The 12,670-nt window shown below is 40.8% G+C and overlaps 1 protein-coding gene across 3 annotated transcripts in view; it reads right to left on the reverse strand.

The window, feature by feature from the left end:
• WWC2 (WW and C2 domain containing 2) overlaps window positions 1–12,670 on the reverse strand; it is a 209,296-nt gene that overhangs the window by 112,012 nt on the left and 84,614 nt on the right. The window contains exon 1 of one of the 3 annotated variants that reach the window (XM_070499627.1): window positions 9,881–10,077. The exons of the other annotated variants lie outside the window; for them this stretch is intronic. Within the exon in view, the coding sequence (XP_070355728.1) occupies window positions 9,881–9,882 (2 nt within the window). The 5' untranslated portion in view covers window positions 9,883–10,077. Of the gene's footprint in view, window positions 1–9,880; window positions 10,078–12,670 lie in introns of those variants that run through there. 3 annotated transcript variants of the gene reach the window in all.

The following is a 12,670-nucleotide window of genomic DNA, read 5'->3' on the forward strand; positions in this document are numbered from 1 at the left end:
GGCAACATGTGTGGGTGATTCACCTTTCAAAGGGCACACTGCTTATGCTGTTGTTTTGGGGACCCACATATATTACGTGCAAAAATGTCAATGTTCTCAATATTCTATATAAAAAAATAAAGTCAACTTTTACATATAGTAATTATACCAGCAATAAAGAACGTTTACTGAGTGCTTACTACGTACCATATATACTTTAATATATAGAAATGTGTGAGTCAAATGCTCATGAAACTCTGTAAAGTAGATACAATTATTACCCCCATTTGAACAGCCTGTGCAGGAAAAAAAAATAAAACCTACTCATAATCAAATAAGCAAATGATTATGCAACACCCACCCCCCTCCCTGGACAACATGTGTAGCTTCCAGCCATTATGTTTACTACGCAGGATGTGGCCATCACTATTGTCACCTAACGCATGGATTTAACTGTTCATACGCTACTTGGATTTGACTATCCACCAATTTCTGAAGAAGTAGCAAGAAAGAGGTCCCTTTAAAAAGTTCTGTAGGGAGAGGGGACCCGGACTTCACGACGCCCTGCCGAGTGGCCGCTGCCCCAGAGAGCGTGCTATGGAGCACTAATGTTGCACGCTTTGCTGCACAGGCCTTCACACTGTACATCTTCAGAGCAAAGGCTCTGAAAAAGCAAAAAGATGAAATCCAGTCACAGATAAAAGTAAAAATACATATCAAGGACACGCAACTCTTCAATTCTTTAGAGATTTGACCAAAGATCAAAAGTAGCTTCTAAAAAATATTTATCTCTTTTTGACATGATTTGTAGAGTGAATAGCAATTTCTAAGTAAAACTGTATGATTTATACATGTAATTCTTAAACAGGAGGTTACAAAATGATTCAACTTAATTGTTATACTGTCTGCCTATTTTAGCTATGAGAAAAGTTGGTGCTAACAAGGCCAAAGTTGTGGATTACATCTCCCACGAGGGCTCTTTAATGTAAGACTGGCCTGAAAATGTTAATTTAGAGTAGTGGTTCTTAAATCTCAGTGTACATTCGACTCATCTGAAAGGCTCATTAAAACAGACTTCTGGGCCCACCCTTAGAGTTTCCAACTCAATAAATCGGGAGTAGGGCTTGAGAATTTGCCTTTCTCACAAGTTCCCAAGTGCTGCCGATGCTGTGGGGTCCCTGGACCACACTTTGAGAACCACTGGTTAAAGGGCACAAATTACAGCTCTAATACACCCGGGTGATGGAGAAAGTAAAAGAAACTCAACTTAAAAATGAAACTGGAGGCAGAAGCCTGTGCTTCAGAAATCTCTCTACTACGAAAACTACGAAACGTTTAGACAAAATTAATGGCTTAATAATTCTCAGATTTGGGCCACTTCATTTAGTCTTAAGGAAACATTTTCTTCGTTTGAATCAAAGGACATTTAAATAATTTTAAAATAAGTTCTTCCAAAGCAAGGTTTCATTTTCTCACTCATATATGAAATAGTAACAAGTATTCAAAATCACTAGTCATCAGGTAAATGCAAATCAAACCACAATGAGGGGCCGGCCCAGTGGCATAGCGGTTAAGTTCACGCACTCAGCTTTGGTGGCCTGGGGTTTGCTGGTTCAGATCCCAGAAGCCGACCTATGCACTGCTTATCAAGCCATGCTGCATCAGATGTCCCACATATAAAGTAGAGGATGATGTGCACGGATGTTAGCTCAGGGCCAATCTTCCTCAGCAAAAAAAGGAGAGGATTGGCAGCGGACATTAGCTCAGAGCTAATCTTCCTCAAAAAAAAATAAATAAATAAAAATAAAAACCCCACAATGAGGTACCAGTTCATACCTACTAGTATGCCTATAATTGAAAACAGAAAATAACAAGTGTTGACAAGGATTTGGAGAAATGGGAATCATGCACATGGGGAACCCTGTACATTGTTGGTAGGAATGTAAAATGGTGCAGTCTCTGTAGAAAACAGTTTGGCAATTCCTCAAAAAGTTAAACAGAGAATTACTATATGACCCTGCAATTCTGCTCCTAGGTACATACCTAAAAGAACAGAAAACAGAAACCCAAACAATTACATGTACACACACATTCACAGCAGTACTATTCACAATAGGTCAAAAGGTAGAAACAGCTCAAATTTGCATCAATGGACGAATGGATAAATAAAGTGTGGTATAGACATGCCATGGAATATTATTCTGCCATAAAGGGAGTTAAGTACTGATACATGCTACAATGTGGATGAATCTCCAAAACATTATGCTAAGTGAAAGAAGCCAGACACAAAAGGTCACATATGGTGTGCTTCCATGTATATGAAATATCCAGTATAAACAAATCCACACAGACAGTAGATCAAAGGGTGCCATGGGCTAGAGAGAGCGGCGAATCGAGAGAAACTGCTCACTGGGTCCTCTGGAGTGACAGAAATGTTCTGGAACAAGATAGAGGTGGTGGGTGACAACATTGTTAAGGTACTAAATGCCACAGAATTGTTCACTTTAAAGTAGTTAATTCTGCGTTATGTGAATTTCACCTCAATAAATTGTTCTTTACAAATAGTAACAAGTTATAACAATGCCAAGACTCCAAGTGAATAAAATATTTTCACAAGAGGAAGTAAAATAATAAAAATATGGGATAATGTACAACTTCACTAACACTAAGAAAAAGAAATGCCAAACAAAACAATAATGAGGCTTAATTTTAAGCCTATTGGAGTATCGAGTTTTTGTTTTGTTTTGCTTTGTCTTAATGATGAAACTCAGTTCTACTGAGGATGCGGGGAATCATTTACTTTCATTTATTGCTGGTGATCTTGGAACTTGATACAATCCTTTTAAGAAACAATTTGGCAGTATTAAAAAACCATTAAAATGTTAATTCCATTTAAGCGAGGAATGCTATTCTTACACAGTGTTCCCTGAATCCTGTCCCACCTGACCACCCCCACAAAGACTCAAGAGCCCCCTGAGGCACCTTCCGACACAGCTGCCTCTCCCATCAGCCTAAGAGCTGGCACAGGCAGGGCCCTGCTCTGCTCGCTGGTCTCCAGCACAATGCCTACCTCGTAAATAGCTGGCGTATAATCAACGTTGACTGAACAGATGCAGATCAGAAAGGAGGACAGAACTGAAAACAATTATATCAGGGTATGATTGGCTTTTTTTTTTTTGTAATTTTCACTTAATGGTACCAAGATGTAATGGTAAACGCATTTACTGAAAGAACAATATCAAGGTTGATATTAAGCCAATAGCTGATAAATATATTTCCTGACAGCGGGACAGGATAGGAGACAAATCTTTCAATACTGCAACAAAATATCTGGTCCTATAATGCATTTTAGTTTATTATAATTACCGTATGTATCATAAAGGAATAGCTAAATAGAAAACAGACGCTTAGTTACAAAAAGGTAAAAGAATTTCTCTCAGGTGCCTCAATCATTCAGCAAGTTAAAGAAAAGAAAGTATTTGATCCTACAAAAGAAAACAGAGCAGTCAGCAAACACTTTAACCCAAACCTCTTTTCTCTCCTAAGTGCCAAGAAATGTTTGCTTGTTGGATTATTTGGTTTTGGAAAATAGTTTGAGAATTTAAGTGGATATGCCAGCAAAGAAGGGAGGAATGTTTGAGAGAGGAAGAGAGCTTAAAGATTACTGTCCAAACAAACAAACAAACAAACAAAAAACTCCCAAGACTATCTCATCCTCATACCTACAGTTCAAACAACACACCACCCTTACCGATTTCAGCACAGAAATAACCACTGGTCAAGGACAGGACTGGATGAAGCTTGAGTTTTCACTCTGGAGAACACGCTCCAGTCAGAACAACGAAGAAGTGACTCAGAGCACACCTCTCTGGATGGACTGAGCCTTGTTATTGCCAACTCCTCTCCTAAAAACGTTAATTAAATAGCTAAAATGAACCCGTATTACTTTTATCAGAACTTAAGGAACTGGGAAGATGTTTTTTAATCCCTATAATCTTATTATATAGGGGTAACCCCAGCAGTGGTTCTCAAAGTGTGGTCCCCAAACCAGCAGCATCAGCATCACCTGGTAACTTGTTAGAAATGCAAATTCTCAAGTTCCTTCCCTAAAATTGCTACCTCAGAAACTCTGAGGGTGAGGCCAAGCTCTCCACATGATTCTGATGCCTGCTACGGCGTGAAGGCCACTGGATTGGAAAGAGGCTGAAATGGAACTCCACTTTCCACTTTACCATCAGGATGTAAGCAACTGCAACTGACAAGGAGGAAGGCAATCAACATGGGGCAGTGCAGAGGGCTGCTGCAAAGGAAATAACAAGAGGATCTGAGGGGCCACGGAGGACCAAAGGCTCCTAGGAAATGCAGAGCTCCCAGCCACTGGATATTTGAAAGTGGAAGCTGGATGATGAAAAGTTGCGGGTGTTACTGAAACAATGCACTCATTAAACATGAAAGAGGTCACTGAGAAAGTCTACAAGTCTACGGTTTGGTAGTTTAAAAACAGCATAGGTAAGCAAATTTTTCAGGAATAATTAATTAACTTTAAAATACGCTGCGTGTGAGGTGCCAGAGGGACATGCAGGTAAAATATGGACTACAATTTCCACAGGGAGATTGGATAATGGATGAGATTAACGAGCCAGGCAAGGCCTTGGGATGTGCCCACATTTAATGTGAGAAAAGGAGATAACAGTAAAAATGCTTAGAAAACTGACTTTAACTAGAAGAGGAAAAAACCCACTTCAGTCTCTAATTTTTCATTCCTGCCCAAAGGAAGTAATAATGAAATACCAACAAAGGAACATTTCATTCATGCATTCATCAGGTCATCAAGTACAGACTGAATGCCTCTTTCACGCGCTGGGATACACAGGATGGGTTAAGCACGGTTCTAGTCCTCCAGCAGTTTTTCCACAACCAGTGACTGTCCTCTAGGTGTGAAGGGTCTTGTGGTATAAAACGCTTCCTCAGTGGGAGCTCAATGTTTGCTTTGGAAACCAATGAACTCCTTGTTGTACCATCAGAATATGATTCAGCTAATACCATGAGGTACTCTGTAACAGTGGAAGTAGGTGGGAGTTCAGTGGAACACAAGGTAATCCTCATACCAACAACACAATGTTAGACTCCCTGAACTAAAGCGCCTCTTTTTCCGTCTCCCACCTCTAGAGACTCCATATCTGTTAGGAACAATCTCTGGAGGCCAGGAAACCCAGCTGGCACAGAGTCAACATTGGTGTCGTCTCCCTTTCCACACACCACACACCAAGTCCAGTAACTACCTTCACTCTCCTGATCGCCCTGACCACAGGAAGCAGTGACTGGTCATGCTGGAATTTAAGCATCCCAAGCCTAGCTTTTTTTTTTTTTTTTTAAATAGCGTTAATGAAGCTTAATTTATATGTCGTAAAATTTGCCTATTGTAAATGTACAAATCAGAAATTTTTAGTAAATTTATAGAGTTAAAACCACCACACAATCTAAGTTTAGCACATTCCTACCACCCCAAAAAGATCCCTTGTGTCTATTTGCAGTCACCTCCGTCATCCTTACCCCAGGCCTCAGGCAACCACTAATTTATTTTCTGTCTATACAGATTTGCTTTTTCTGGAATTTCGTATAAATGGAATCATACAATTTGTGGTTTCTTGTGACTGGCTTCTCCCACTTAGCATAATGCTTTTGCAGTACGTCCATGTCGTTGCATGTGTCAAGAATTCACTCCGTTTTATTGCTAAATAGTATTCTAGCGTATGGATTATCATATTGTGCTTATTGTTCACCAGTTTATAGACATTTGGATTGTTTCCGCTTCTAGATGTTATAAACAATGATGCTATGAACATTTGCATCCAAGCCTAGCGTTTGAGAGGGGAAAAAAATGATCAGACTTCAAGCCTGGTGGGAAGACCCAGGTTTCATGACATGGTTGGCACAAGTTATTGGCATGGTGGTCTACAAATGCTAAACATCAGAGAAGAAAGAAAAACCAGCTCAAACCAACAAGACACCCTCATTAACACCAGGAACTCACTAGACAAGCTGGCAAAGGGTGGAAATGTTATCCTGCTTCACAGCTCAGAAGCAGGACATCTGCAGTTCAGATGCCTCCTCCACCAACTGCTGAAAACCTACCAAAAATGAGCCCAAGAGAGGTAAAAGGAAAAACCAGTCATTACAGGCAGGAAAAACCAGCTTTAAACGTGCAGTTCTCCTTAGCTGGAACACCTCCTCTCCCCTCCACTTTCCTTCCCTCCCACTCCTTCCTCAGTTTCACCTTACAGTTGTCCTTTAAGACTCAACATCCTTAAAAGTTAGTTCAAGCATCAGCTTCTCAAATAAGCCATCCTGCTCCCTAGGCTGTACTATTTAATGACATCGTATGAGCTTTGGTTTTGGAAATATTCTCCTATTCAAATTGGTCACTTTTCACACTGTTTATATTTTTCAGCTTAGTTGTCTATTCAGTTCATGGAGTTCCTACTGGTCTCTCATCTCTGTATTCTAAGCACATAGCATGGTACTTGGTGCTCGACAGATGTTTGTTAGAGAAAACAATAAGCAAGTGATTTCTAGCTGGAGCTCTCTGTGGAGATCCAGGCATATGAAAGCCAACATCTACCCGATAATTCCATGGGGCATCTAACAGCCACATCAAATGTAACTGGTATAAAACACAACTTTTTTTTCTTATTACCTTTTTTTTTAAGGTATGCTTTTTGGTGAGGAAGATTGGCCTTGAGCTAACATCTGTTGCCCATCTTCCTCCCCCTCCACCCCTCCCCAAAGCCCCAGTATATAGTTGTATATCCTAGTTGCACGTCCTTCTAGTTCTTCTATGTGGGACACCGCCTCAGCATGGCTTGACAAGTGGTACTAGGTCTGCGCCCAGGATCCAAACCTGTCAATCTTGTGCCACTGAAGTGAAGCGAGTGAACTTAACCACTCCACCACTGGGCTATCCCCTAAAACACAACTCCTGATGTCCCCACCTCTCCCAACACCACTCCTTCCCCAGACGACCCCATCTTGGAAAATGAGACAATCATCAACCCAGATGCTCAAGTCACAACCTGGGAGGCAGTCATCCCTGAGGGCTCCCTCTCCATCGCCCCTGCCCAGGTCAGTCCATCATACACCCTGCAGGCTCAACCTGCAGAACATAGCCTCCATCCACACAATCTTCCTTCTCCACTACCCCTCTCTATTCCTAGCTACCAGCATCTCTTGCCTGGAGTAGCACCATAACTTCCTAACTGGTTGCTGTTTCTACTCTTGTCTCTCTGCAGCCCATTCTCCACACAGCAGCTGACAACCTTTTGGAAACTTTTTTTTAAATCTCTCCTTTTATATAAAATTTTAGTTAGAAACTATATGAATATATCTTCCTTGTAAAACACTAAAATATTGCCAATACTGCTCAAGCTCCCTTTGACCAACCCTACAGCTCTCACCACAGTTCCCACACTCCTCTCCTCAAAAGTATCCACTATCACCAGTGCAGTGGGGATCCTTCCAGACCTTTCCCTACATTTAGCTAGAAAACGCATGGGGTTCTTTCAACATAAATAACATACTGCTTGTGTCATCCTGCAGTTTATTCATCCAACAATATAATGTAAGAGGCTTTTCATGTTGCTATCTCATTCTGTATAGTAGGTATATTCAGCCTTCCCAGGGCAGTCCAGTACCGATGGACGTTTTAACTGTATCTAAAACAACACTGTACTGACTATCCTTGAATGAGCCCTCGGGGAGATGCTGACAAGCAGTCTGCTCAGGCAGAGGTCTGCAAAGCTACCCTCAGAAAGCGCTGCCCGCTGTGCAGCTACATACACCACAATGGGTGGCAGCACCCGGGGAAGGCGACTTCAGGCCGAGGCATCTGACTCGGGGGGTGTCCAGTTCTGCAGCCCTGAAGCCTGCGGCCACTGAAGGGACTGCTCGGCTACACTGGGCTGGAGTCCCCTCGTCTCCCTACCAAGCAGCAGTGTCCAGGTTTAAAGGCCCCGCTGCTGTCAGTGCACAGCTGGAAGAACTAAGCCTCGAGGACGTGTGGAAGGAGCCGGTGCTTCAGGTCTATCCTCTGATTTTTACCTTTTTATAGTCTACAGATATTGTCACATCTAGAGACAAAGCAAACGAATTTCATAACGTTAATTTGTGTGTTGCTTCAGTGGTCCCAACTTTGTCAATCCTGCCTGGATAAGTGCTACAAGGAAGTATGCTGGTTTGGCCACATGAACACTGCATTCCTGCTAGATTTGACTGAACACATTTCCTGACACTACAGTGATGCTCTTAGCAGAGCCTGGTCCTGCATTAAGAGGTCTCTTCAAGACTGACTCAAATGGAGTTTGCTGGCATTGGACTGCCAGGAGTCTCCCAGGGGCCCAAAGCGGAGCAGAGACTCTCGGCTAAGCACAGGCCTTTCAGAATGTGAAGACCACGGAGACGTCTGACCAGATGCCCACACAATTACACCACGTCTGACTGCTCCCAAAGAAAGAAGGTACCTTTGAGAGGATAAATGAGTCACTCCTCCTCTGTGTTACCTGCAGCCTCTCATACAGGAGAAAATGCCCACCCAGGAAAGCTCGCTTAATGTTTCAAAGATGACTGTTTACAGACATGCAAAGAACATATGCCTGCTCCATAAATGTGTCTTGGAGGTTTTTTTTGTAACACTGGCTAAGGCTTTTTAAACCTGGATGTAAGTCTTGATTACAGTCAATTTCTACAGAATACCTATTCACATGTTTTATACTTAATGTCTTTATTAAGAGGAAGAAACAGTCCTCTATTCTTTAGCCTTTGGAGTGTAACAAATATTTAAAGTTTCTGACCAACGGTCCTACAATTTCCTTCTTCAAGTTCTTTGTATTAAATTGTTTTCTATTAAATTTACACAGGTTATAATTTCAAGTTATTAGCATCAGAATCTAATTTGGCTCTTCTGTATATGTGCATACTGGACTGCAACAAATTTGATATCTTTTAAAACAAGCATCTTTAGTGACCAAACAATTCAACAGTTCATGTGTAATCCCCATCCCTTAGATTTATAGTTTAGACGATTATTTTACTTATTTTATTCTTTTTGTTGTTGTATTTGAGGAAGATTCACCCTGAGCTAATATCTGTGCCAGTTTTCCTCTATTTTGTATGTGGGTCACCACCAGAGCATGGCCGCTGACGAGTGGTGTAGGTCTGCGCCCACGAACCGAACCTGGGCTGCTGAAGTGAAGCGTGCTGAACTTAATGACTAGGCCACGGGGCCAGCACCCTACTTATTTTATGCTTTAATTGACTTGACGCGATATGAGCAAGAAGTAGACATTTGCTGTAGAAGTCACTGAAATTTGCAGATTGCTTGTTAACTCAGCAGAGCTGACTAATGCATGAGTCTATCTAAAGAAGTCCCAGTCTACCATATCACCCAGTCAATTGTCTTAATGTTATTATCACGTCTGATTTATCTTGTTTATTGATAGAGTCTTTATTCCTACCTCCCCACGACCTCTCTTGTCCATCACTGTAGTCCTTGGCACCTGAACGATGGCAGATGCTCGCTCAGTCAACATCTGCTCAATGAAGGTACTTTCTGTTGACCACTGCATCTGTCCCAAAGACCCGTCAACCACACACTAAGTCACTCTCAGGATATTAGGCTTTTGCATTAAAAGCACTTCATCCTGGCCCTGAGTACAACTAATACACAAACCAAAAGAATCACGGATTTTTTTTAAAGCTCCAGGGCTGGAATTTCAAGAATCAAATATCAGAAAACTAAGAAATATTCCTAAGTAGCCTAAGGAATGGTGCTAACATGCTACAAATCAGTTCCATACCCAGCATTTGTTTTGCTAGTTAAACACATGAGCGGACTTTTATAACTTACATGAAGACTTTCCTTGATGGTATTTCCTTGTGCTCTCCAGCCTCTATTTTCCTCTGGCACAGCACCAGATCCAAGCACTAAAAATTAGCCATATGGAATGCGAGGAATGCCTGATAACTATACTAACTTCAGAGATCAGCCCTTAGTCATAAACAAAAATGCACGCCCTTTGAGCTTAGACTCAAATTCAATTCAAAGCAAACAAAAGTCATGAGGCTGAATGCTGGCAAAGTATGCAAGGTGAAGTGGGGTGGGCTGGGAAAACTCTAAATATAGCTCTTCATCACTGCAAAGATAAATACTGCTTCTTTATCTAAAATGCTAATGAACTGAATGTGCAAAGCAATGCTTTATTAAGTTTTAGATTACTGGCACCTGAGTTAGAAAAACAAACCATTCAAATTACTTTACAAAATAAAATTCGTCCTATTCCTCTATTCTTTCACTAGCATCTTCTCAGGGCCTCATACTTAGTTATTTATCCAGTTCTATAGATGCTGGTACTGCCCAAGATTAATTAAAGGAAAAAGTACAAAAAACCTTGAAGAACTGTTCTAGTCCAAAAGAGAAATAACAACCAATTGTAGCAAGTTTATCTCAATTAGATATCAATTTATATTTTAAAAAGTTATAAAAGAATTCTTGGAACAACTGGGTAATTCAAATATACTAGATGTTAGATGATATTATGAGACTATTTTTTAACTTCCACAGTTGTGATCATTGGTATTATGGTGTGTAAGAGAATATTTTTGTTCTTGGAAGATGTATGCTAAACTGTTTAGTCGTGAAGCATCATACTATCTGTAACATACCTTCCAATCTTACAGCAAAAAAAGTAAATACAGATATAAATATAATACACATATATATGTAAAGAGAGAGGGAGGGGAAGATAAAACAAATATGGCAATAAGTTACTTGTCAGATCTAAGTGGAAGTTATATACAGGAGTTCATTCTATTGCTTTCATTTTTCCATATGTTTGAAATTTTTCATAATAAAAAATTGGGAGGAAAAAAAATCTCTCATTAAGGAAATTCCAGTAAACACAACAGATTTAATACATGTGTTGACCTACATTTCCTCTAGAAAATAGCAGAAAGGAGATTTAAAAAGGCATAAATACAGAGGACAAAGGGCGGGGCAAAGGACAAGAGCAACAAAATTTGGGGTGGTGGAAAGCAAATGGCTGAGTGGTAATTGACTTAGTAGGCCCGAGAATAGGGACCTAGGTCAGCAAGAGAGAAAAGCCACAAGCCAACCAATTCATACTGCAAACCCCTGACCTGGCTCTGGAATTCAGCCTTGAGGACTTCAGACAGCGTGGTATGGCTGTGGAGGATGAGCCAGAAGTCTGTTAAGAAGGTATCAGACCCTCAACCTGCCTTTGCCCACTGTGGGCAAAACTGAAGGTTTCTTCTCTAGAGAGACTCAACCAGAGAGACTGTGGACTTCCAGGTAGCTGGTACCACTAAAGAAGGAGGACCTTATTAAAAACAGGAGGATTAAGGGATAGTCTACATACTGACCTGTGAGCCTCACAAGCCCCCTTTCTCTACTTAGCTTGCAAAGACCTGGTAGCTGGGCTTCCATTTGCTGGGACAGAGATTGGTGGAGTTTTCCCCAGGAAAACTAATAAGCCCAAGAGAAGAGATCTACTGACATTAACATCTGGGAGGGCCCTAACAGAAACACTGAGCCAGATTACTACACAACTAAGCCTCACCTACTAATACAGAGCTTCCAAACAGCTTTTTATGCCTCATTCTTAAGTATGACTGACAGCTTTACCAGTCAGGACAGGATAAGTAATGCTGCAAGAAAAAACAATACCAAAGTCTGACAGGCTAAACACAACAAACACTTATTTCCCACTCCAGCCAAGTTCAAAGTGGTTCTGGATAACTCCCCAGGGCAGCTGGCCTCCACAGCACGGCCCAACATTCCAGAACGCACCTTGAGTGACTGTGGCACCTCCATCACAGCATGAGAGTCCAATCACCTAGGCAAGGGAGACATGCACATCACTTCTGTTCACATTCCACTGGCCCAAACAAGTCACATGGAGGCAGAGAAGTTAATCCTTTCACGTGCCTATAAGGAGTGAAAAACCAGACTGACCAGTAGTAGTTATGTCTAATGCAGAAGTTAAGAACACTAGCCCTCTAAAATAAAAGCCAAATCTAAAACAAACACACTGAAACAATGCAACAGGCAATTTAATAAACAGAAGAAAAGTTCCATTTAATCAGAGAAATTGAAGAAATTTTCAATTAGCATCTTCAGAGAGATAGAACCTTAAAAAAGAAATATTTGGAGAAAGAATTTTAAAATTCTTGGAAATGAACAATATGATAACAGAAATGAACCTATTTACAGAAGTGTTAGAAGATCAAGTTAAAACAATTCCCAGAGAATAAGATAAACAGCAGGGAAAAGATAGGAATGTTGGAGGACAGTCCAGGAAGTCTAAGATCTGACTAGCAGGAGTTCCAGAGAGAGAGAATGAGGTACACATGAAGAGGAAGATATTAAAGATGAAGTGCAAGAAAAATTTCTCTGAACCAAATGACATAGGTGTCCTGATTATATATGGCCCACCCAAAACAATGGTCAAAAAATGACCTACATCAAAGCACAACATTGTGAAGTTTTAGAACATGAAGGCAACAAAAAGAGTCTAAATCTCAAAGCTTCTGAGAGGAACTAGATCACCATAACAAACAAATCAAGAATCAGAAAGACATCAGATTTCTCAAATACAAGATTGGAGGCTACAAGTCAGGA

This window comes from Equus asinus, chromosome 27 (assembly GCF_041296235.1).
Source record: "Equus asinus isolate D_3611 breed Donkey chromosome 27, EquAss-T2T_v2, whole genome shotgun sequence".
Taxonomy (NCBI): Eukaryota; Metazoa; Chordata; class Mammalia; order Perissodactyla; family Equidae; genus Equus; species Equus asinus.